This window comes from Nicotiana attenuata, unplaced genomic scaffold, assembly GCF_001879085.1.
Source record: "Nicotiana attenuata strain UT unplaced genomic scaffold, NIATTr2, whole genome shotgun sequence".
Taxonomy (NCBI): domain Eukaryota; kingdom Viridiplantae; phylum Streptophyta; class Magnoliopsida; order Solanales; family Solanaceae; genus Nicotiana; species Nicotiana attenuata.
Genome location: NW_017670364.1, coordinates 12,724 through 37,292, shown reverse-complemented (window position 1 = coordinate 37,292; position 24,569 = coordinate 12,724). Strand labels below are relative to the sequence as shown.

Below are 24,569 nucleotides of genomic sequence, written 5' to 3'. Positions count from 1 at the left end.
TTATGCAAATTAAAAATATTTAATTTGAAAAATCTTACTTGTTTCAATTGTTTGGATGTATTGCTTAACTAGATCACTAGATTGAGGAAATAAACTCTTAGCTGGCATATTCTCTTTCTCAACCAAAGATCTAAGTCCTCGTCCTCGTCCTTGTCCCTTTCTTATAGCACCTGGCGCGACGAATGAATATTTGGCTGCAATATTCATAGTTGATCCCAACTCATTTTCAATCTTTGATGGTTTCATATTGAACCTGCAAAGAGACAAAAGTAAAAAATAATTAAGAGAAAATGTGTGACAATATAATATTAAAAGAAATCATGCCATCAGAATATTTAACCATGAATATACTAATTCATAAAGAGATACTTCACCTCATCATTTCTTTTTCGTTTCTTTTGTGAAGGATTTTCTAAGTCTACAGTATCATCATCCATTTGTTTCACAATCTCATAGGAATCACGAGGTTGAGTCATCCTTTTTCATCAAATCATATTCAGAAAGATCATTTAACAAAAAAAAAACTGTCAACGCAAGGCCCTCGATGTTAACACCATGATGCACCAAAACTACAACGAGTTAACAGCAATGATGTCAATGATACAATTGCAGCAAAAAATGACTTCTTCAGGAAATGACTAAAGTACAACAGATCAAGGACACGACACTGGCAACATCCTTCATATCTACATCGAGTGTATAACGAGTCGGCATAATGTGGTGGATGTTTAGAGACTAGGGCAGAGCTTGGGAAAACAGAGAGTTTCTTCTAATTTTTGGAATTTTTAATTTTAGGATATTATTTTGGCGCCTAATTTTAGAAAATAATAATTTTTTAATATTTTTAATATTATATTTGGCGGCACTCCTCCCGCTCATGGCCCTTCAATTATCATTTGGGACCAGTTGCTAATTTTTTTTGGGACCAGATTTAGTACCTTCGCAGTAGAATACAAAATTAAGGACCACAATATAATCTCGTCCCAATAAATATACTTTTAGAGACGAGATTATTAACTCGTCCCTGAATGTTGGTCGCAGATAAAGCTTTTTCTTGTAGTGATGGATGGTAAATCCCCAATTACATACAGTACATGTGTTGTACTCCATTTTGCATTTTCCTACTTGACATCCTCTAGATCTAATTTCACAATTTTCTCCCCATCTTGAATCATTGGTGCAATAAATTGAAGATTCATTCCTCTCGATGCCAGCTTATTCCCTGCTACAACATTTTCCAATGACTGAGTTTCGCTTGCCTTCTCCAATTGTTCAGTACCTTTGAGATTTTCAGCCTTATCAGTTTTACATGGCACTGTTACATTGCTATTTGGTGTAGTAGAGTTCATCTCTGTCTTTCCGCTCCCAGATCCACGATCTATTCCACTACTAGCTACAGGCATAGCTATCACTGCTTTCATCTTGCCATTGTTGATTGTTGGGTCTGATTCTAGCCTGCACTGCTCACTCATCATGCTCCTCGGAGTGTTGTTTCCTGTTGGTTCTTCAATTCTCACCCCTTTCGGTGAGACAAAAAGTTCTATTACTGCCTTCCTTGCATCTGCTGATCTCGGATCAGTAGTCGGATTTTTTGTTAGATTCCATTTAGGTCGATATCTTCCTCTCATGGCTTCCAGTTGCGTACGTTAACAAGTCCATGTTAACGTGCGCCGAGAGAAACGTGGAAGAAAGCTCACATTTGTGTTATTAATAATGGGGTGGAAGGTTAAAGTTATTTTCTTTGTATGTATGTATATGTCCTCTTGGTTTGTAGGTGAGTTTAGTTATTTTTATTTTCTGAATTCATTTGGTGAAAATCCTACGCCAATGTACGTATGCATTGCATAAGCAATTACCAATAACTTGTAATATGATTAAATCATTGAAATAAAAGGACATAACTAAAGCAAAGAGAAGAAAATTATAAATGTAGAAACCAATTTCTCACATTTACACCCATGAACAAAACAAGAAGAAGAAGAAAAAAAGGTACAAACATTATCCCTGCATTTATTCCTTTATGTCTCTCTTCTCTTTCCACCCATCCCTCAATAAACTTTATTTTTCAAATAATAAATAAATAATGAAAGTGAAAATAAACTTGTACCACAAAAACTATACCCCTTACCGAACCAAGAGTAAAAAAAATGAAAATTATGTAAAACCCCAAATGTGTAAAATACATGCCTTTGCATATTTCCAGATGATATTTTCACTGCAGCCACCGTCTTCTCTCGCCAACAGCAATTTCTGAATACGACATTTCTGCAAAATCTGTTGGCCCACTTACCTTTCCCAATGCACAGTCACTTGCCAACATTTTTTTAACTCCATAATACTACTGCTGCTTTTTTCTTTCTCTCTCTCTCTATTTGATATCCTTTCTTGTTTTCGTAATTATTCAAACTGCAGTAGTAGCAGCAGTGGCCGTGGCAGCCGCCATTGATGATGGTTGTTTGTTTGTCACTATTTCATAAGCATTTCCTTCATCTTCATCATCGTCGTAATCATCTTCTTCCATGCTGTCGCTTTCATTATCGTGATCTTGAATAATATTACTCATGATTCCTTGTTGTTGTTGTTGTTGTTGCTGCTGTGGTTGATTTGAAGGAAATGGCCATTGTTGCTCCGGCTCAGCCATAATGGGAACCATTGGGTTATTGCTTTCGGGTTTTAATCCAAACCCGGTGCCAGTATTTGGTACAACTTCGTTCTTGGCTTTTTCCTTGTACAATGCCTCCAGCTGGTGGAAATATGGGCAAGTTTTGGAATCTTCTGGTCTTTTCTTGTTGCTTTCCTTAACCTTCTTGAAGTACTTGTTGATGTTCTCCCATTTCTCTTTGCATCTCTTGGCATTTCTGTTGTATCCAAGTTTTCGCATTCCAGCTGAAATTTCCTCCCACAGTGGCCCTTTTGGTCCATTATCTTGGTACTTTAGATCCAGGCTAGTCCGCAGCCTAATCAAAGCTTCAATTTCTTCTTTTGGCCATCTTGAAGAGCTTGCTGGACTCAAATTCTCGCCACCATTATCAGTTTTTGGCGCTTCAAAGGTTTTGGCCACTGGTACTGACGGTGCTTGTGTTTGTACTTGGGCATGTATTGTCATCGGTAGTGATACAGCGATAGCTGGTGCTGGTGTCGTTGCTGGTGCTGGTGCTGGTATTGTTGCTGGTGCTGGTGCTGGTGCTGGTGGTGCTGGTGCTGGTGCTGGTGCAGGTTTAGGTTGTTGTGTTTGGTTTTGTGGCTGAGAATGTGGTGGCGCACTCTGGGGCTTTTCGGACAATTGAAATTGTATTTGAGCTAGAGAAGCATTAGTAATATTCGGGATTGGTGTGTTTTTCTGTTCGGTCATTTTTTGCAAGAAGGCAATGATTGTTGCATCTTTGGCGGCTGCCATTGATCTTTCTTGGACTAAAAGATCATGTTCCCGATTCATTCTGGTCATCTCTTGTACTCTCCAAGTCTCCTCTCTGACCATTCTTTCCCTCTCCCGCTTCTCAAGTGTTTCCAAGAACTTATTTTGCAGCTCTTCTTGCTTTTCAATCACATCCTTCGTCAACCTCTCGAAGAAATCCTTCCATTTCCTCTTCTTCCCATGCCGCTTTTGTATGTCCTCATCTGATGACGTGGATGAAGAAGATGTCGAATTTGACAGCAAGCTGCTGGTGTTACCTTGAGGCCGATTTATCTGGTTCAGTGTTGTAATTATCGGCTGTGTTGGTGGTGGTGGCTGTGACAGTGGCAGCGAGGACGCGTTCAAGGGATGATTAACAGTCGGTGCTGCTGCGTTATTGTGAGACACAGTGAATGTGTTTTGTGACATTGGAATTGGAGGATTTGCTGAAGAATTTGGTCGCACTGGCATTGCCATTGTTAATGGAGTAGCTGCCAATGGAGGTGGTGGTAAAGAAGTGTGAGATGGAGTGTTTTCGAAAGCGGCTAACTGATCAAAGAAGCGATAGGTTTTGCCATCTGCTTTAGAAGCACGACCATCTTTAGTTCTCCTGTGATACTTGTAAACGTTTTCGAATTTCTCTTTACATTTCTTGGCACTTCTATGATAACCAAGGTCAGCCAATTTCCTGCAGATAACAATTGGAATAAAACAAAGATACAAATCTAATTAACACCTCACCTTATCTTATATTCATTGTATTCTTAATAAAACAACATCTCATACTTGTATTTACCACATAAAATAAACATAAAGATTAAGAAATCATTAATCAATACTAAGGTAATTAATTAAGATGTAACAAAGAGAAAGAAATGAAAGATCTCATATATAAAGCTGGAAAGAATCCATTTAAAACACTAGGAGAAAGAAAATGAATACAGTCATCTTCCAAGATCTATATATATATATATATCAGGTTTTGTACTAGAATTCTTTTCTATCATTGCTGAATTTTGAAGAAAAAGAGAGAAACACAAAAGAACTGGAATTCCAATCATGCTAAATTTGATGCAAAAATTGGCAGGAAAATGCATAACAACAAAACTGAATAACCAAAAAAACTGGACACTGAATTCCCCAAAAACTGCTGAATTCCTGATAAATGAACTGAAAACAATGACACTTTACATCAAAAAGCAATACTTGAATGGATCTCTTTTAGTTTCCCAAAAACAAAAAAAAAAAAAATCTTTAATTTATTTATTTTTCAAAAAAGATTCTGTTACTGTGAATCCGATGCATGATAATGATAAGGAGTTAATAACAAAATAAAAATTAAGTACCTGGAAACTTCTTCCCACAAGGGTCCTTTAAGACTTGAATCCCTGAAAACAACATCCATCTCCGACCTAATTCTCAGTAAAGCTAAAGTTTCTTGTCTTGGCCATCGGTTTCCACCTGAATTTCTTTCTCCTTCTTCACTAAAGCCACCCGCAGCTGCCACATCACCACCACCGCCACCCTCACTACTTCCGCCACTTTCCGGAGCTTCTTGTGGTGGTGGTGCTGAAATACTGGCCGCACCTCCACCACCTGAAGTAGTAGTCATTAGACCTGAGGAGACACCAAGCATCTTTCTTTCTTTTCTGAAAGAACTAAAAAAAGAAAAAAGAGGAGTCACCTCTCTTCTCTATTACAGCTCAAATTATAATAAAAATATATCAGCAACAAAAAAAAGATGGTGAATTCTGTGGGTTTTATGAAGATGGGGTGTGGTGAATTTGTTAGTAATTTATTTCGGTGGGATCTGTCTGTCAATCTCACACCCCTTAAAATACAAAGAAAAAGTGTAGACAAAAAAGAAAAAGAATACAAAAGCGAGTTTTATTTTCTTTATTATCAAGATATATATAATTAACCAGAAGGCAATGGTACAAATATAAATTGGAAAAAAAAACGATTAAATAATTGTTTCTAAACAAAGATATTAGTGATATATATAAAGTACATAATGAATAATGTGTATGTACAGGCTGGCTTATACTCATATATTAGGTATAGATTGGAAAAAGAGTATATATACAGCAAGTATAAATAGTAAGAATGTGGCGGAGCTAGGATGCGGAAAGGGACTTATCCTAACTTCCTTCGCCAGAAAATTACACTATTGCTATAGAAACCTTGTCCAAACGGTGCCATGTCATACCGCTTTAAAAATTGAATATAAATATAAAAAAATAATATTGCTTGCCGTTACACTAATTTATTCATTTGCTTATATCTTTAAATATTAATAAGACTTATTAAAATTTTAACGTACGCCACAGTAATAAGGTCAATATATTAAATAAATTTACTTTTATCTTTTACGCATATTTATTTTTTAATCTCTTAGAAGCAGCAGCAAAGCTGCAGATAGCGACGATGGAGATAATAAGTTGGTTTTTATCTGTCCAGCTAAATATAGTTAAAAGCCGGCTCCAAGTAGGTCATCTTTGCTTTTTAGGCATTTTGGATTTCAGTGGCTGTTGGCTAGACTTGTAAAAAAAAAGGCAAATAAAAAGGAGAAAAGATGGTTTTTTTTTTTTTTTTAGGGGGGGGGGGGGGTGGGGGTTGGGCGTGGGGGTTACGAAGGTAGATGGGGGCTATGAAAAGGCAAAAGTATCCCTAACATGAATCCTATTGACCTTTTAAATCATGTAGATGCTAATCTGACTAATTTTATATTAGTTCACTTGATGAATGATATGTGAGATTCCTTTGTTATAAATCCTGGATTAGTTTAATTCTGGGAATTTCCTAAAGTATCCTTCAAGGTTGTTTAGAAGATTAAGAAATAATTTAATTACAGTAAGATTTAAGTTATCTTTTTTCAGTAAAAAATAATGTTTCATCATAAAGATTAATTTATCTATAGTTATTCGATCATGTATACAGACGGATGAGGTGTTATTCAACAGGTTCAAATGAAAAATCGCAATAATTTCAGCAAATATATTACTACTAATTATTAAGATCTGGATCCGCAATTTCAACAATGTCAAATTATGTTCTAAATAAACCTAAATGATGAAAGCATCAAATTTCAATTCTGGATTCGTTTCTACTGATATAAATATTTTTCACTATTAGAAACTCATAGAATTATTGTCAGTTGCAAGTTAAAGAGCGTAATAGTTTTTGAGAATTTTTTTTACTTTTTCTTGAGTAAGTAAATTTGTGAGACTAACGTGGTGCTTCTGTAGCCACGTAGTTGGAGGATGACAATTAAAGAGTTTGAAAAAAATTGGTTATACTCCCTCCCTCTGGTTCACAATAAGTAACCAATTTGCTTTAGGCACATACAAAAAATACGAAATTCTAGATAAAAATTGTTAGTGTGACTAAAATATTGCTTTTTCAACCCCTTGCTTTGACTTGGTAAATTTCATCTGGATTCGCTTCAATTCCAAGAAATACCGCATTATCTGCATCACCAGTTCTAGGCGTATACCATAATTTAATGTGAGGAGTAAAAGACTTTTTAGGGATACGTACATAAATGTAATTTTGAAAAAATAAATTGAATTGCTTTTTATTATATAAATGGACATTTATTTTGGACCAAAATAAAAAAAGATGAATTGGTCACTTATTGTGGACAGGAAGAAACCAAAGGGAAAAGAAAACTCAAGCGGAACTTACGAGAGGTCTTTTTAAAAAGTGAGATCCATGTATATTGAATTCCTTAAATTAAACTAGTTAGATGTAGGTCATAGGCAAACATATCGAAATCAAGTAAATTCTGTCCAACTCCGTTAGGCCTGCAACCTACCATCATAAATGGTAGAAAATTTCAAACACAGAACGTTCTTATCATTTATTTTTTTAATTATTTTAAGCCGAAAGTGAAAAAAAAGGGAGCAAAGTTCTTTTTAAAAAAAATAAAAATAGAACAAGAAGATGGTATAAGTTCCTTTTTTCAAGTTTTTCCTTTTTAACATACTTCCCATCATTTGATACACACAAAGTTCTCTTACGGTGAAGAACCATTACGGGAGGAATTTTTCCAAGGATATTCAAGTTTAAAAGAAGTAAAAAAAAAATTCCGACAAAGGATGTTCAATGTGTGTTATATACCTCTAAAACATAATATTTTATCTATATACATAATTCGGGTGGTCAACAGACCACCCTTGTGACCATGTGACTTCGCCAGTACTAATTACGGGACGGATATTTTTGAGACGAAAGATAAAGACTAAGGCTTTGATGAACGGATAAGCAAATGGAAGATAATTGTAAAACAAATTGCAAACTTTAGGGTACATAATATTATGTTGTGCACAAGCATTTACCCTTAAGAGAAGAGTAGGCCATCACATAAAACATCGAAAAGGAATTAACACTCTTTAACCGTTTAACGTATATTCTGAGAGTTAAAAAATGGAAATTCTACTCATACCCTATTGAAAAGATAAAAATGATAAAAGGTGGGGCTATTTTGCATATGATTGCAAATAGCTCAGACAGTGTGTTAATTTATAGAGTCAATTTTTTTCTTTTACCAAAGGGTTTGGAGTAACCAATGGCGACCTGTGGACCCTACCAATCAATAATCCATTAAATGCAAATGAAGCAATAATTAGACATTTATAATCAAATGCATAACTCCATCTCAGCGCGTTTGCTCACATTGTTAATCCTAAATTCTGACAAAACAGACGGTACAGTAGGCTCATAACCGGTATAAAACTTATCAAATCATGAAGTAAAAACTTTAAATGTATTAATTTTACTTGGTATGATAATGGTTCTCTGTTGCTTTGTTGCTTTATTTTTACTGTTTTTGAGCCGAGAATCTTTCGGAAACAACCTATCTATCTTTATAAGGTAGGGGTACGATCTGCGTATACACTACTCTTCCAAGACTTCACTTGGAAGATTTCACTGGATTTTTTATTGTTGGTATGCCGATGGCATCAATAACAATAATGCATTAGTGTTATATTGGTCATTTAAACTAAGAAAGTGAATTATTATAAGAATATAAAAAGATATTGTAGACAAAAGGGTATAAAAGTGAAAATACAAAAAGGTTGTTAAGTATGAGAAGCAAAATGGGGCACCGTTCTTTTGTTGCATATATTTTTAGGGAGAGGACAGCAAAAAGAGGTGAATGGCACGTAATTGATGATGAGAAGACTAGCCGCATTTTCTCTCACTGTACTCGAATTACATTTTATTTTTCTAATTTAATTTACTTATGATATAGTAAATGATAGTGAAAAATGCTCAACTAACGGTTGAAATGTTAACCGATAATTAAAATAAAACATCAAAATCTAGAATTATAAAACTTAAATAAACGAACTTCTGAAAACTGTAAAAGTCATATCAAATTATATGGTTAAGTAGTCGAACTTGTTTAAGCCATTCTTTATTATTTATCATTTTAAAAAAAAATTAAAAATTATAAACTAAGGATTAGGTACTTCGAACTTTATGGTTCAAACGCTGGCATTTGATTTTAACCATAAAAAGAAAATCAGTTCTTTTTTTTATGATTGAACGGACTGTTTCCATGAGAGCAAACGCTGGTAAATAATTAATTTTAATCCACGCACCCACTATTGGTTAATAAACTTGGTATTTAATGACGAAAATGATGTATTTTATGATATAGTATTATGTAGATAAAGGTGTAAGGTAGACTGAAATAATTGATGCCAAGCACTACTTACTGTCAATTTATTGGCAACAAAGAAAGATTCTTCTAAGTGACATTATTAATTAATTTAATTTATGATTTAATCTGAATTAGAAATCCTTGATGACAGTGTGAAAATGGCTCTTGTTAGCAATGAGTTTACTTTTAGAAAATACAGAATGAAATAGGCGGTGTGTTCATGTTAGTAATAATAATACATATATGAGATTGTAATCATTGTAATATAAATATACTATTCCAAGCCCCATAAATATATTATTGAAGAAGTTAATGCTATGAGTTGGATGAAGATGATGTGTCAACATCCATATTTTAAATTGTTACAAAGACACTTTGATAAACATCTTTTGTACAGTTGTAATTCAAATTTTGTTTTAATTTTTAACCGAATCACTTATTGTTGATTGCTTTATTTTCAAACCCTAGTTTTAATTGATTAATATTATATATCCCCACGTTAATCTTGCAATAACTTTTTAGGTCAATTTTTCAGTTTGATTGATGTTGTTATAAGGTAATAATAGTATCAAGGGGCGGAGGGAGAGTATTGTTGACGGGTTCGGACAAATCCAATAACTTTTACTTACACCATGAATTTATAATAGAATATTTATTAAGTATGTATAATTGTTTAATTGCGAACTCAATAGCAAAAGGAGCTATGGGTTCAATAACAAATCGGAACCCATAAACTTTAAATTCTGACTCCGCATTAATACTGTCATTTATAATCCTTAATTGGTGTGACGCTTTGGTTGATGATTCACACTACGACCTCTTATTTTGAACTTTGAAAATTCAAACTTATAATTCCCTAATAAATAAATCAGAAGAGTTGGTTCCATGTCACCGGCATCTAACCAGCGATGGAACTTTGTTAACTTATATTATGTTACTTTATCTTCAAAAATTTAAGAAACGATAAGAAACCAAACTAAATAATTGTGTAAGGAATTTTCACGGTAATAGATCGTGAAACATGAAGAATCTAATTGAAAATCCGACATAGTTATAAGGTCGTGGAACTTAATTATTTTCACAAAATATCAAATGGCACTACTAGAAAATGGCTGAACTCCAGCCGTTAAATCAGTCAAAAATCACAGATTTCCGACTGCTTTCCGACCAAAATTGGTCGGTCGGAAAACAGTTGGTCAGAATTGATTTACAACCGAATTCGTCGGTGATTTCCGACCAAAGTAGTCGGAACGTTCAGAAGGTCAAACGACCAAATTACTTTTAAATTTTCGACAAGAATTTTACCGACCGAATCAGTCATAATAATTTAAATAAAAATAAATATTTATTGAAAATTAAATAATAAAAATAAATATTTACCGACCGACTCGGTCGGAAATTAATAATTAAAAATAAATTTTCTTTAACTTTCCAACGAAATCCATCGAAAACTGCTAAAAAATAATTGATTTTTTTTATCATTTCCGATCGAATCGGTCGAAAATCTGGGTGTTTTCTTTTTTTTTTTTGGAAAAAACAGGGCAACTGTCCGACTGTTTCCGTTGGAAATCAGTCAAATTTTATTGTAAAACTGAGCAGAATTCTACTCAATTTTGAGCTACACCACCTGTCAAACAATTACAATACAATAACGCCAACAACCAATCAACAAATATCAACAAGTATAACATCAAAACTAACAAACCCAACCATTAACAGAGTCTAAACCAACAAATCTATTAAACCTAACAATTTTGGGCATAAAAACATCCAAATAGTAGCCCACATTCAAGTTTTGAAACAAAACATAAACTTGTCTCTCACAATCAAGTTTACCAATCAATCAATACCATACACCTAAACTACTACAAATCAGATGCAGTTTGTTCATCCTCATCATCAGATAGATCATGCCCATGTTTTCTCATAAATTTCTGCATCTTAACAAATGTCCAAATTGTGAGTCCAATTGTTGCTTCAAATCACGAATTTCTTTTCTCATATATTCCATCTATTCTTGATTTTGCGAAGAAGAAGAATCGACTAAGAGTGGGTTTGGATGACCTGTAGGTCGGCGTACTCCAAGTTCGTAGACTCTGCCTTTGTTTACTCCACCCGCTACCTCTGTCCACAATGAAGTCATGTCATCAGATGTTGGTTGAGTTGAAGGAGGCTGAGTTTGTTGCCATTCTTCCACCCTTTTATGATAATCTTCCTGAGATGAAAACATAACTATTATGTAAACAAACTAACATTAATAAACCGTAAATAATTATGACAGTCTATTTAATTTACTTGATTCAAATTTATTATTTATAATTATTAAAAGTGAAATTCTTAGCACATATAGAATATAAGCTACAATTATTAGATTTGAATGAATGAACTCATAAGTTCTATACTACATCTGCCACTAATTTTGGTTTAAGATAACAAAAGCTCAATAAATTAAATAGTTAATAGTAGGTTCCGAATCAATAGTTTTAAACGTGTAACAAAATCTAATGGTAAAATTTATTAAAATTAAATTCTCTAATATAATAATGACAAAATTGAAACATAGTTAGACAATGCCTATGAGAAGTGTATAAGATTTTCATAATCGTCAAATACTAGAAATTGACTTTTAATCTTCTCACTCTCACCTCCAAACACTGAATCCATATATAAATACACTTATTGAACTTGTCTTTCATATTCTCATAAAACTTCCTATATCTCATATATAAATACACTTATTAGACAATATTTTTTAAATTAATATTTTAAAGAGAAATATACAATTAGATTTTACATAATGCCAATTCAACCATACCTAAATCAAATAAATCTACAAAAATTAAAATTCCTAAAATCTCAACTATACCTAATTCAACTAGCTAGGATGTTCATATATAGAAAATCCAATAAGCCTACAACAACTAAAATTACGCAAATTTAATAATGAAAATAAGATATATGTCAACGAAGTACTTACTTCGCAAAAAAAATGCCGGAGAAGAGAGATGGTGGAGCTACCGCCGCGCGCCATTGCTGCAAAGCGGAAAAAAATGTTAAAAAATTTAAGGGGAAAAGAGAAGAGGAGGAGGAGGAGGAGGAGGAGGAGGAGAGAGAGAGAGAGAGAGAGAGAGAGAGAGAGAGAGAGAGAGAGAGAGAGAGAGAAAATACATTACCTAGAAGGAGGAGGATGGTGAAGAAGGACGAGAGGTAGAGAAGACGAGGAGGATGAGAGAAGAAGGAGGAAGAAAGAAAAATGAGAATTCTATATTTTGGGAGCAAGGGTTGGGTAGGGTTTAAAAAAAATATTTTCATCCGATTCGGTCGGAAATATAATTAAATTTTTCTTTTTTTAAAAAAAACTACCGACCGATTTGGTCGCTATTAAAGTCAAACGAGTCAACCAGTCAAATTTTAAAAATTCAATACCGACAGATTCAGTCGGAAATAACTTCCCGGGCTTTTGCGCCAAAAATGCAGTCGATTTGGTCGAAAATATTTTAAGAAAATATAATTGATATTTTTTTTAAAGTTCCAATCGATTTGGACGGAAATTTTTGATGATGTTTTTCCGTCGAAAATTTACGATTTTATAGTAGAGTGGCAATACTTTAATAAAGGAAATATACCTAAATTCATACGTTTTGTAGCAATTTAATTGGTCATTGTGAGTTATAGTATCACGTTCTGTGACTTGAGACCTTGAGTAGGTTCATATAATGTTTCATAACTTGCATGTATGGTTGGTTTGAGTTTCGAAAGGTTTGGAAGTGATTTGGAATATTTAGTTCCTAACTAGAAGTCTTAAGTTAATAGAACTGACCAAAGCACATTTCTGGTAAATAGGCTTTGGTGATTTAAAGGTTCCGTTAGGTTTATACAATAATTTTGAATTTGTACGAATGTTCAAAATGGGTCTCAAGTGACCTGGGAAGAATTCAGCGCTTTAGGGGGAAAGTTAATAATTTGAATAACTTTAGAGTTCACAAATTGACTTGGGTTTGACTTTTGTGTTATTGCATTTTATTTCGTGTCTTGAGTCTTTGGATAAGTCCATATAGGCCTCATTTATTTGCACTTAATGGAGGTATTAATCTTAATCATTTAGATCTCAGACATTAAGTGCGTTTGTTTTTAATGTCTGAATCTTAATCATTCAGATCTTAATCATTAAGTGTGTTTGTTCTTTTTTACTTTACAACCACGTAATGGGTCTGAATAGATCTATATGATTAAGATCTATAACAAAGACTTAATTTCATTAAGATGCTATCATTCATATTCATTACTAAGTGCCACCACCGCCGACCATTATCAACTACCACCACCACCACCACCATCCTCGACCATAGCCGCCACCACTACAACCACCTCACCGCCATCATCCTCAACCATAACCACACACTCACCCACTTCAACTACCACCACCAACCACCCCATCACCATCAATATCCATAGCCGGCACCGCCCACCATTATAAACTACCACCCCCATTATCACCTTCCTCAATCACAACTGTAACCACCACCACCACCACCATTATTAACTACCATCACCTTCCATCATTATCAATCATGGCTATATAATGTCAGTGTTGTTTGCAAGTCACGTCAGTGCAGGCGCAGCGTAGCGTCATGGTAGAATTAGCTATGCTCGACTAACAGGATGAGTCATGTAATTGACCTGACACACTGGCCCGACCATAGAAAAATGGCACCCCCAGAGGAAGGTTGCGGTCCAGATGGAGACAGCGGCTGCTACCTACGCCAGGATTCATATGGACCCCATTATTCGAGAATCAACATCACATGAATAGGCTCTTCCTTACACCTTCAAGGAGGAAGCGGCTTTTTTTCCCAAAGTTCTCGGGAAAATGAATTGAACTTCTTTTTGTAAGTCTCATTACTGATGGGAAAATCTGGTCGGAAAGAGATATTTATTAAAGGGAAAAAGGTCATTATTTCCCCTGTACTATTGTTAATAGTATACGTTTTCCTTTGTTTCACTTTACGTGTAAATCCCACCCTACCATTAACAAAGCAAGTGGAATTTCCCTAACCCTAAGGATGGCCAATGTGGCACTTGACCCCGCAATTTTTTTTGCCACATAAGATCTAAGTCAGCTTTTCATTAATTCTTAGACTAGTTTGTAATGACCCATTTCACCAAATTATATTGTCTCATTTCACTCCCAAAATAACCCGTATCCAACGGCTTCTTCTTCTCCCCCAAAAGACACCCCATTGCTGAGAACTTTTCGACTGAAATCTTTCTAAAATTTCTCTTTTCTTCATTCTCTTCGTATATTTGGTTCATAAATGTCGCAAGGTAGCTGTTCATCACAGATTAGGTATCATTGTGGCATTATAGCCAACCATTTCACTTCGTCGACTCCAAATAACGCCGGAAGTAAATTCTACAAATGTCTGAGGCCTAAGGTTGTTTAATTTTAGTTTTCTCTTCTTTTCTTTTTGAAGTTTACTGTAATTATGAAATCTACAAGTTTAGAGTTTTGTAATGATCGGCTAAATGATCTTTTTGAATTATGTTTGACAGCCTAGTTCATGTAGGTTTTGGGAATGAGAAAATAAAATCTTCCCGCAAAGTGATTAGACTAATATTAATGATGTAATATCATCGATGGATGAGGTTAAGATGGAAAGGGACAAATTAAAGGAAGAAGTAATTGCCATGAAGGCTATACACCAATATGAAGTGAATAAAGTCATCAACTTGGAAGATAAACTTGCAAAGACAAAGATGCTGCTTATGATTTCTTGGGGACTATTTCTTGGTTTTTTTCTAGCCTCGATGATGAAGTGACTTTTTTGCAAAGACAAGGTTGCTGACTTTGAGTTATATATGTGTAGCTGACTTTTAGGTCAATTAAGCCATGGTGTAGTAGTATTTGTCGTTGTAGTAGTATTTGCTTTCCAGCCATGTGCTGTAGATTCGATGATATTGGTGTAGTAGTATTTGTTAGTGTAGTAGTATTTGTTGGTCAGTTTTTTTCCTTAGTGTATGATGATGGTGTAGTAGTATTTGTTTCTTTCCCTTAGTAGTATATGTTCTGCATATTTGATTGTTCTAAATGTCATGTTGAATATTGAACTAAGTCATTTAGTTACTTTCAATCCAATTCATTTGACATAAAAGGCATCACCAAGTGTAAAAATGAAAAACTTACATTCCAGTCATAAAAATGGATATAACTGGATAACTAGAAACTGAAATTGAAAAGAGAACAAAATGGACAACAAAGAACTGAATATTCATCAACAAATATTCACATTGATTCATAATGTACCAACTATCAACATTCATAAATTATAACCCCAAAAAGATGTCAATGCCTAGTTATAACATGGCATCCAACTGTCACAACCAAAGAACCATAACCAAAATATAAAATTTACTGTCATGGCAGTAATTACAACACTTCCAAAAATTTACATCATAAAAGAAGTTCACAAGAAGTAGAGTTTCATCACTCCTGCTCCTTACTACTACCCTTTCTTGCTTGCTGATAACTAGGGATTCTAGTCTATTTTATGCTCCTTTTTGCTTAGGTTTCCGATTGAAAATGTGTACAAGTATTCCCGAAAGCTAACTTATTGTGCTTGTTTGGAGTGTTCGGTCAAAAAGAGACAAGAAAGTCATAACCAGCTCATAAAAGAGTGAAACCTGCACAAGTTCAAAGCTGAGTCAAAGGCGCTGACAGCGAAGAAATAGAGCAGACGCGGCGGGTCCACCGCTGAGGCGGTTTTAACTACGCTCTCAGCGGTAGTAAGGTTCAAAGAGTCACTTTTTGGGCTTAACAATCACCGCTGTCCGCGGTGAAATTGCGCGACAGCGGAATTATCGAACACGGCTGCGGTTCAAAACTCGCCCTCAGCGGAATTGAGAATCGGAGGACTATAGATTGGAGCTCAAATTTAAAAGCGCGGTCCGCGAACATATTTCGCAGCCGCGGTTGAAGATAGAGTTGAGGCGGTGGCTTTTCCGCTCCCAGCGGAATCAAATCCAGATCTAGCTCAGAAGTGAAGAACCGCGGTCCGCGCTTGCTTTTGCGCGGCCGCGGAAGTCCAAGCGCTGAAGCGATCAATTTTTCGCTGTCAGCGGAATCTCCGTAGGGGCAATTTTGTCCGAAAAATTTAGCTGTCTATAAATAGTTCTTTTTCAGATTTTTAGGGTATCTGTTATTTTGTGGAGCACGTGAATAGCCGTTTTTTCTCTTTTGAGTAATTTTAGAGCTTTGTTAACCATTAATCTTACATTCTACTCTTGTATTTACTTTTTATGGTTTATATTTCATCTCAATCTTTGATTTCTTCATTGATTATGAGTAGCTAAACCCATTAGTTAGGGTTGTGACCTAACCCTAGTGTGGGTATTTAATGGATCTTCAATTTTAGGGCTTAAATGTTTATGGGTTAATGATTTTTAGCTTGATTCATGCTTTAATTGTTGAATTGGTGGTTGCAAACACTGATTTGTGCCCTTTTGACTTAGTCTCTTCTTGAGAAAGAGAGACTAAGTCTAGGAAATTCAAGCTAACAAGGAATTGGGGTGCATTCAAGAGATTGATAGCCCCAATTAAAGGGTTAAACCTAGAGATAGTAATAACCAACTTGAGCCAATTTTGCTTCCATTGTTTGAACACCCAATTGGGCTTGAGAAAGCCAATTAGGGCAAAGTCACTCAAACTACCGAGAGGTATAGAGTGAGTAATTATGTGCAGTAGTTATATCATAATCCAAATTATAACAAGTTGCCCTAAATTTTAGACCCCGTTAGATATCCACCTAGGTATAAGTCACTTCCCTAGTACCTTTTTACAAATTGAGAAAACCCTTACAAAAATATCATACTTAGCTTATTTTCATTCTTTATTACTGTTAAAAGTAGAATAGTAACCAAAACAAAGCATGATTGGAAGTGCAATCAAGAACATCGCACATAGCTAGATTAGATAGAAACCCAATTCCAAATCAATATTAGCTCTCTGTGGAAATCGGTCCCGACCCCTCGGGTAAAAGCTGCATCGACCACTCTTGCCATTCTATAGTGGTATAGGGTTGGAACCGATCACTTTTTGGCGCCGTTGCCGGGGACCTAAACAGTTTTGGCTATCTATCTGACTAGTTTTGTGTCTTGTTTTTCTTTCCTTCTGTTTTACTAATTTGTGTGAGTTAATCGATTCAGGTACAATATGGCAAACAATGATCCTATTGGAAATGTTCCGGGAGAGGAGGTAGATGATAATGCTGAAGATGAGGTCCCTCTAGTACCTCAAGCTCAAAGAATAGGCCACCAGGCCAATGATAACATTCCAGACCCACCCCTAGTTCCTTCGCGAGTGGCTCCTCGGGTGCATCCAAATGAAGGCTATGCAAGTGCAATTGTCCCACCTTAGATCCGGGTGGGCAATTTCCAGATTACAAATTTTATGTTGACTTTATTGAAGCAACGAGGGTACTTCACAGGTGCTCCCCATCAGAATGCATATAAACATATCAAGGGATTTGTGGATACCTGCTTGGGAAGCAAACAGACTAATGTGTCGGAGGATGCATTGCGATTCAGATTGTTACCTTTTTCACTTAGAGGAAAAGCTTTGGACTGGCTCGAAAGACTTCCCAACCATTCCATCACTACGTGGGATGAGTTGGCGGACAAGTTTATAGCTAAGTTTTTCTTGCTGGGGCATATGGCGACATTGAGAGATGAGATCTTGGCCTTCAAACAGGAACCTAATGAACCACTTCATGAGATCTAGGAGAGGTATCGGACTATGGTTAAAGAATGTCCGAACAATGACATGACCGAAGCAATGATCCAGCAAACATTCTATCGTGGCATTAACACGACCAATCAGTGTGTAGTGAACTAGCTAGAAGGGGGAAATTTTATGGGCACGCCTTATGCTGAGGCGTGTGAGATATTGGATGAGATGGCAGATACTTCCTCAGCTTGGCAAAGTCGAGCTAATGTGCCACAGGGTGATCCCACTGTCATTCACCTGCACAAAGAGCTCCACGACCATGGCCAGGCAATAGAAGAGTTAACTATAACAATGAACCAGTTGGCAAAATCTCAATTGCAGCAAGTTCAAGCGCCGAGACAAGTTAATGCTATGGAAGGTGTAAACATGTTGGTCAACAAGAAGCAACAAAGAGGTCAACAAAGTCAAGGAAATCCGGATCAATATGAGCAGGGTAGTAGTGGAGGGTAGTAGTGGTTCCAACCAACATGATGGGTATGATGAGCAAAGTGAAGAAGTCCAGTACGTGAACAATTACCAAGGACAAAGGGGCAATGCTCCTAACCAACAACAACAGTGGAGATCTCAAGGAAATTGGGGGAATCAAAACCAACAAGGAAATGGCAACTGGGGGAACAACATTCAGAATTGGGGCATCAGAACAACCAGGGCAACTGGAGTGGCAACAATGGCAATTGGGGAGGACACAACAACCAATGGGGTTGGAATAATGGAAATCAAGGGAATCGGGGGCAAGGCTTTCAAAGACCTCCGATGTATCAACAACCAAACAACCCGCCTCCATTTCCGTTTCAAGGTCCTAGCTCGTTAAACAATGAGATGGGAAGGATCGAGATGATGTTGAACAAATGATGAAAAAGAATGCCGACTCTGATGCCCAGTTGGCATCCCATAATACTTCAATCCGAAACTTGGAGGTTTAACTTGGCCAGATTTTGCAATCTTTGAACACTCGCCCTAAGGGGGCTCTACCTAGTGATACGGTAGTAAACCCGAAGGGTGGGAACAATACCGGGCATACAATGGCGGTGATCACAAAAAGCGGTAGAGGTGGTGAAATGAATACCTCCAAGCAAAAGGAAGTTGTGAGTGATGAGGTTGAAGTGCAAGATGATGATGTTCCTATAGTTGATGAGCAAGTGAGTGAAGAGAATTTGAATGCTAAAGTGAGAATTGATATTCATGATAATGAGGTGGAGACTCAAAATGACGTTAACCCGTCTAGGGAACACGTAATAGATATACCGAAAACGATAGTGCCCAAGGCTAAGGCTCCCTTGTCAAGGCCTCCTCCACCTTACCCTCAAAGACTTGCGAAGCAAAAGAATAAAAACCAATTTAAGAATTTTATTGAGATGATGTAAAGCTTGTCGATCAATGTTCCTTTGGTGGAAGCTCTTGAACAAATGCCGGGTTACGCCAAGTTTATGAAAGACTTGGTGACTAAAAAGAGATATATGGATTGTGAGACCATCAAAATGACTCATCAAGTGAGTGCGATTGTGCATTCGATGGCTCCAAAGCTTGAAGATCCCGGCGCTTTCACCATTCCATGTACCATTAGGAGTGCGGATTTTGCAAAGGCATTGTGTGATTTGGGAGAAAGTATAAATTTGATGGCTTACTCCATGTTCAAAACTTTGGGTATTTGTCAACCAAGAGCTACTTCAATGAGATTGCAAAAGGCGTATAGAACAATGAAGATGTCGCTTGGTATAATTGATGATGTTCTTGTCCGGGTGGACAAGTTTATTTTGCCTGCTGATTTTGTGATTCTCGACTGCGAAGTCGACTATGAGGTGCCTATAATATTGGGAAGGCTTTCCTAGCAATTGGGAAGGCATTGGTTGATGTGAAAGCAGGGGAACTCACATTCCGGGTGGGTGACGAAAAAGTGGTCTTTCATGTGTGCAAATCAATGAGGCAGCCAAATAGTACTGAAGTTTGCTCTTTTGTAGATCTTGTCACGGAGGTGATAGTTGATGATACTAGTGCCATGATCAATGTGGAGGATCCTTTAAAAGCGGTATTGTTGAACCTTGATGTGAATGAGGATGAAGGTAGGGTGGAGTGTGTCAATGCTTTGCACGGAATGGGTTCTTACTCTTATGAGCCCCGTAAGCTTTCTTTGGATCTTGAGAACAGAAAGACCCCGCCAACAAAGCCCTCAATTGAGGAACCTCCCATTTTGGAGTTGAAGCCTCTGCCTTCACACCTCAAGTATGAATTCTTGGGCCCTAGTTCAACTTTACATGTTATTCTTTCTTCTTGTCTTACTAACATGAAGGTAGATGCCACACTGGAGGTGCTCCAAAGAAGGAAGAAGGCAATTGGATGGACTCTAGCTGATATTCGGGTGATAAACCCCGCCTTTTGCATGCACAAGATTATACTTGAAGATTATTCCAAGCCCTCCGTGGAACATCAAAGGAGTTTGAACGACGCTATGCAAGAGGTTGTCAAAAAGGAGGTGATCAAGTGGTTAGATGCAGGGGTTGTGCACCCCATTTCGGATAGTTCTTAGACTTTACTGGTGCAATGTGTGCCGAAGAAGGGTGATATGACTGTGGCCACCAATGAGCAAAATGAGTTGATTCCCACGAGGACTGTCACCGGATGGAGGGTGTGCATGGACTACCGAAAGTTGTATAAAGTGACCTGCAAAGATCATTTTGTATTGCCCTTTCTTGACCAAATGTTGGATAGACTTGCTGGGCGTGCCTTCTACTGTTTTCTGGATGGGCACTCAGGTTACAACCAGATTTTGATTGCTCCGGAAGATCAGGAGAAAACCACCTTCACATGCCCGTACGGGACCTTTGTATTTCACGAATGCCATTCGGTTTGTGTAATGCATCGGCTACCTTCTAGCGGTGTATGATGGCTATCTTTACAGACATGGTGGAGGATTTCTTAGAAGTATTCATGGATGATTTTAGTGTTGTCGGTGACTCCTTTGATGAGTGTTTTGAAGAATCTTGACAAGGTGATAGCCCGGTGTGAAGAGACAAATCTTGTGCTTAATTGGAAAAAATGCCTCATTATGGTCGAGGAGGGCATTGTCGCCATAAGATCTCAAAGAACGGTATAGAGGTGGACAAGGCAAAAATTGAAGTGATTTCAAAGCTTCTTCCTTCGGTCAAGGGGGTTAGGAGTTTTCTTGGGCATGCGGGGTTCTACCGAAGGTTCATATAGGAATTTTCTAAGGTAGTGAATCCTTTGTGCAAATTATTGGTAAAGGATGCAAAGTTTGTGTTTAATGATGAATGCATGAAAGCTTTTGAACTTCTCAAGTACAAACTGACAACCACTCCCATTATTATCGCACTCAATTAGAGCTTACCTTTTGAGCTCATGTGCGATGCTAGTGATGTTGCGGTAGGAGCGGTCTTGGGTCAAAGAGTAAACAAGATGTTTCACCTAGTGTATTACGCAGGCAAAACAATGAATGATGCTCAAGTAAATTACACGGTGACGGAAAAAGAGTTGCTAGCAATTGTGTTTGCAATGGAGAAGTTTAGGCCTTATCTCATGGGTGCCAAGGTAATAGTTCATACTGACCATGCAGCATTCCGCTACTTGATGACAAAGAAGGATTCTAAGGCTCAGTTCATGAGATGGGTTCTATTGCTTCAAGAGTTTGACCTTGAGATTGTTGATCGAAAAGGGTATGAAAACCAAGTGGCGGACCACTTGTCACGCTTGGAGGAGGAGGGGAGGCCCCGTGATGGCCTCGAAATTAATGGTTCATTCCCCGATGAGCAACTCCTCTCCGTATCTGTGAATAGCATGCCTTGGTTCGGGGATGTTGCCAACTTTCTTGTGACCAGCATTGTTCTGTATGAGCTCTCTTCTAACCAAAGGAAGAAGCTGAAACGGGATAGCTTGGACTACTACTGGAATGAGCCTTATTTGTTCAATGTTTGTAATGATGGTGTGATCCGGAGATGTGTTCCGGAAGAGGAGAAAATGAGTATTCTTGATGCTTATCATTCCTCTCCCTATGATGGTCTTCATGGTGGGGCGAGGACAGCTTCAAAGGTGCTTAGCTGTGATTTTTATTGGCCTACATTGTACAAGGATGCGGGTGAGCTTGTGAAGAGATGTGATGAGTGTCAGAGAGCAGGTGGAATTTCAAAGAAGGATGAAATGCCTCTCACCACTATTCTTGAGGTTGACATATTTGACGTGTGGGGAATTGACTTCATGGGACCTTTTGTGAGTTCATGTGGCAACACGTACATTCTGGTGGCCATTGATTATGTTTCCAAGTGGGTTGAGGTCGTGGTTTTACCCAATAATGAGGCCCGGAGTGTGGTGGCTTTTCTTAAAAAGAATATCTTTACTCGGTTTGGCACTCCTAGAGCAATCATCTGTGATGGGGGTTCTCATTTCTGCAATAAGGCATTTGACACTTTGCTTGCAAAGTATGGTGTCAATCACAAGATTTCAACCCCTTACCATCCTCCGGCTAATGGGCAAGTTGAGGTCTTCAACAGGGAGATAAAGAGCATATTGTCAAAAACTGTCAATGCAAATAGGACTGACTGGTCAAAGAAACTAGATGATACTTTATGGGCTTACAGGACTGCTTACAAGACTCCAATTGGTATGTCTCTGTACCGGTTGGTATTTGGGAAAGCTTTCCATCTTCCGGTTGAGTTAGAGCGCAAGGCCATGTGGGCTTTGAAAAAGTTAAATCTTGAATGGGATATTGTAGCAAATCTCCGGCTAGAGCAACTCAATGAGCTTGATGAGTTCCGGTTTCATACCTATTCCAGCTCGTCCTTATATAAGGACAAGATGAAGTATTTACATGACAAGTATGCCCGTAGCAAGGAATTCAAGGAAGGTGACTTGGTTCTCTTATTCAACTCTCGATTACGACTGTTTCCAGGAAAGCTCAAGTCAAAATGGAGTGGTCCTTTTGAGGTGGTGCATGTAACTCTATTTGGTGCTCTTGATTTGAAAAACAAAAATGGTGAAATCTTCAGAGTTAGTGGGCACAGAGTGAAGCACTATCCTGGCAAGTTTGATGACAGCCACGTGGTGGAAATGATCCATCTCAAATGATTGATAGTAACCTGCGTCGTGCCGCGATGTTAAATCAGGCGCTTCTTGGGAGGCAACCCATGTGTTTTTATTCTTTTTAATTTTCTTCTTAGTGTAGGATGTGTTTTGGACTAACTGGTTATGAGATGTGTGTAGGAATGTTTGATGCAGTGCAGGCAAAAGCTGGAAAAATTTTGCAAAGTCTGTAGTTGGACCGCTGACAGCGCTCCAAATTTTGCAGTTAGCGGAGGCCAGTTCGCGAAGGCGTAATGTGGTAGCGGATGCGGACTTGAAAAGTCTAAAACGAGACTTCTCTAAAGTTTCATGCGGACTTGAAAAGTCTAAAACGAGACTTCTCTAAAGTTTCATCCGCGTCCGCGGAGGATTTTTCGTAGTCAGCGGTGCAGTTCCGCGGTCGCGCCCCATTTTCCGCTCTCAGCGGAAGTGTTAAGCAAGCAGCCCTTCTGTAAGTCAAAAGCGCGGACCACGGTGAAATTCCACGGCCGCGCCAGGTAAGCTCGGTGGGTGGGTCTGTTAGTATAAATAGACGGTCAGGAGACCGTTTACCCTTTTCGCTCTTTGACTTCTCAAGCACATTTTTACTGTTCATCTAAGCCCTAATCCGCACAATCACCAAATTAGAAGTCCATTCTCATCACTCATTACACAACTGATAATTTCATTTCATAATTGTTCTTCAATTTGTACTTGTCTTTGTTTTATTTGTTAGTTTTTATTCCTTCTCCCTCTTTTTTTTTTTTAATTTTAACTAGGGTTCATGAGTGTTATTATTTGATGCTACAATTAGTTAGGGTTGATGGGTTAAGTGATTAGTGATGCCTAGTAGAGATTAGTAAATGTTCATAATACCCGTTAATGTCTAGAAAAAGGTGAAACCCTAGGATTGCCCAGTTTTGATTTTCGCGGCCGCGGACGTATTTCTACGGTCAGCGTTCATTTGCAAAATTTGAGTTTGGAATGTTTTGAATACCGCGGTCAGAGAAGGAAATACCGCTGACTGCGGCCAGTTTTACGCGACCGCGTCTCATTTTTCGCGGTCAGCGGTACCTATGTTCAGAGAAGTATGAAAATGGGACCGCGGCCGCGGTTGTTTTTCCGCGGCCGCGCCCAAAATTCCGCACTCAGCGGGTCTTTAGAATCAGAGGATGGGTAGTCTGATCCCCATGCCTCCGCGCCTGCAGCCCTTTTTCCGCTCTTAGCGGTATTCGTTCCACAGCCGCCCTTCTTTATCCGCTGTCAGCGAGTCTAAGAATTTTTAAAACACTGTCAATTGTTCATCTGCTTTTCTTTACTGCTTCTTCTAGTACCAATACTAACGATCTTTCACTGATTGTGTATGCAGACAATGGTCAAATCTAGAGGTGGCAGTGAGAAATAAAAAGGGAGAGCAGAGTTCTCCCGGGGTAGGGGACGAGGACAAATCAAGTTACCCCTAGCAGTGCGGCAATCCATTGGGAAAATACGGAAGGATATCAGAGCTGTAGACAGAGCTGAATCCCACTCCGAGGGAAGTGATTATGTTCCCTCCTGGGAGGCCTCGGAGGGTGATTCTGTGTCCACCCATGTACCAGACTTCCCAGGGAGATTTTGATTGAGAGACATGCCTACACCCCCAGCTTTTCCTACTTCTCCTGCTTCTTCTGAGTCGT

General features: G+C 37.7%; 1 protein-coding gene across 1 annotated transcript; it reads right to left on the bottom strand.

Annotated features, from left to right (window-relative positions):
• Positions 1-1,907: 1,907 nt before the first annotated feature.
• LOC109238399 (trihelix transcription factor GT-2-like) lies at positions 1,908-5,257 on the bottom strand. Its single transcript, XM_019404847.1, has 2 exons — positions 4,741-5,257; positions 1,908-4,082 (listed from the first exon to the last, which is right to left on the bottom strand). Exons 1-2 carry the CDS (start codon positions 5,028-5,030, stop codon positions 2,402-2,404), a joined length of 1,971 nt encoding a protein of 656 aa, XP_019260392.1. The 5' UTR covers positions 5,031-5,257; the 3' UTR covers positions 1,908-2,401.
• Between the last annotated feature and the right edge of the window lie 19,312 nt (positions 5,258-24,569).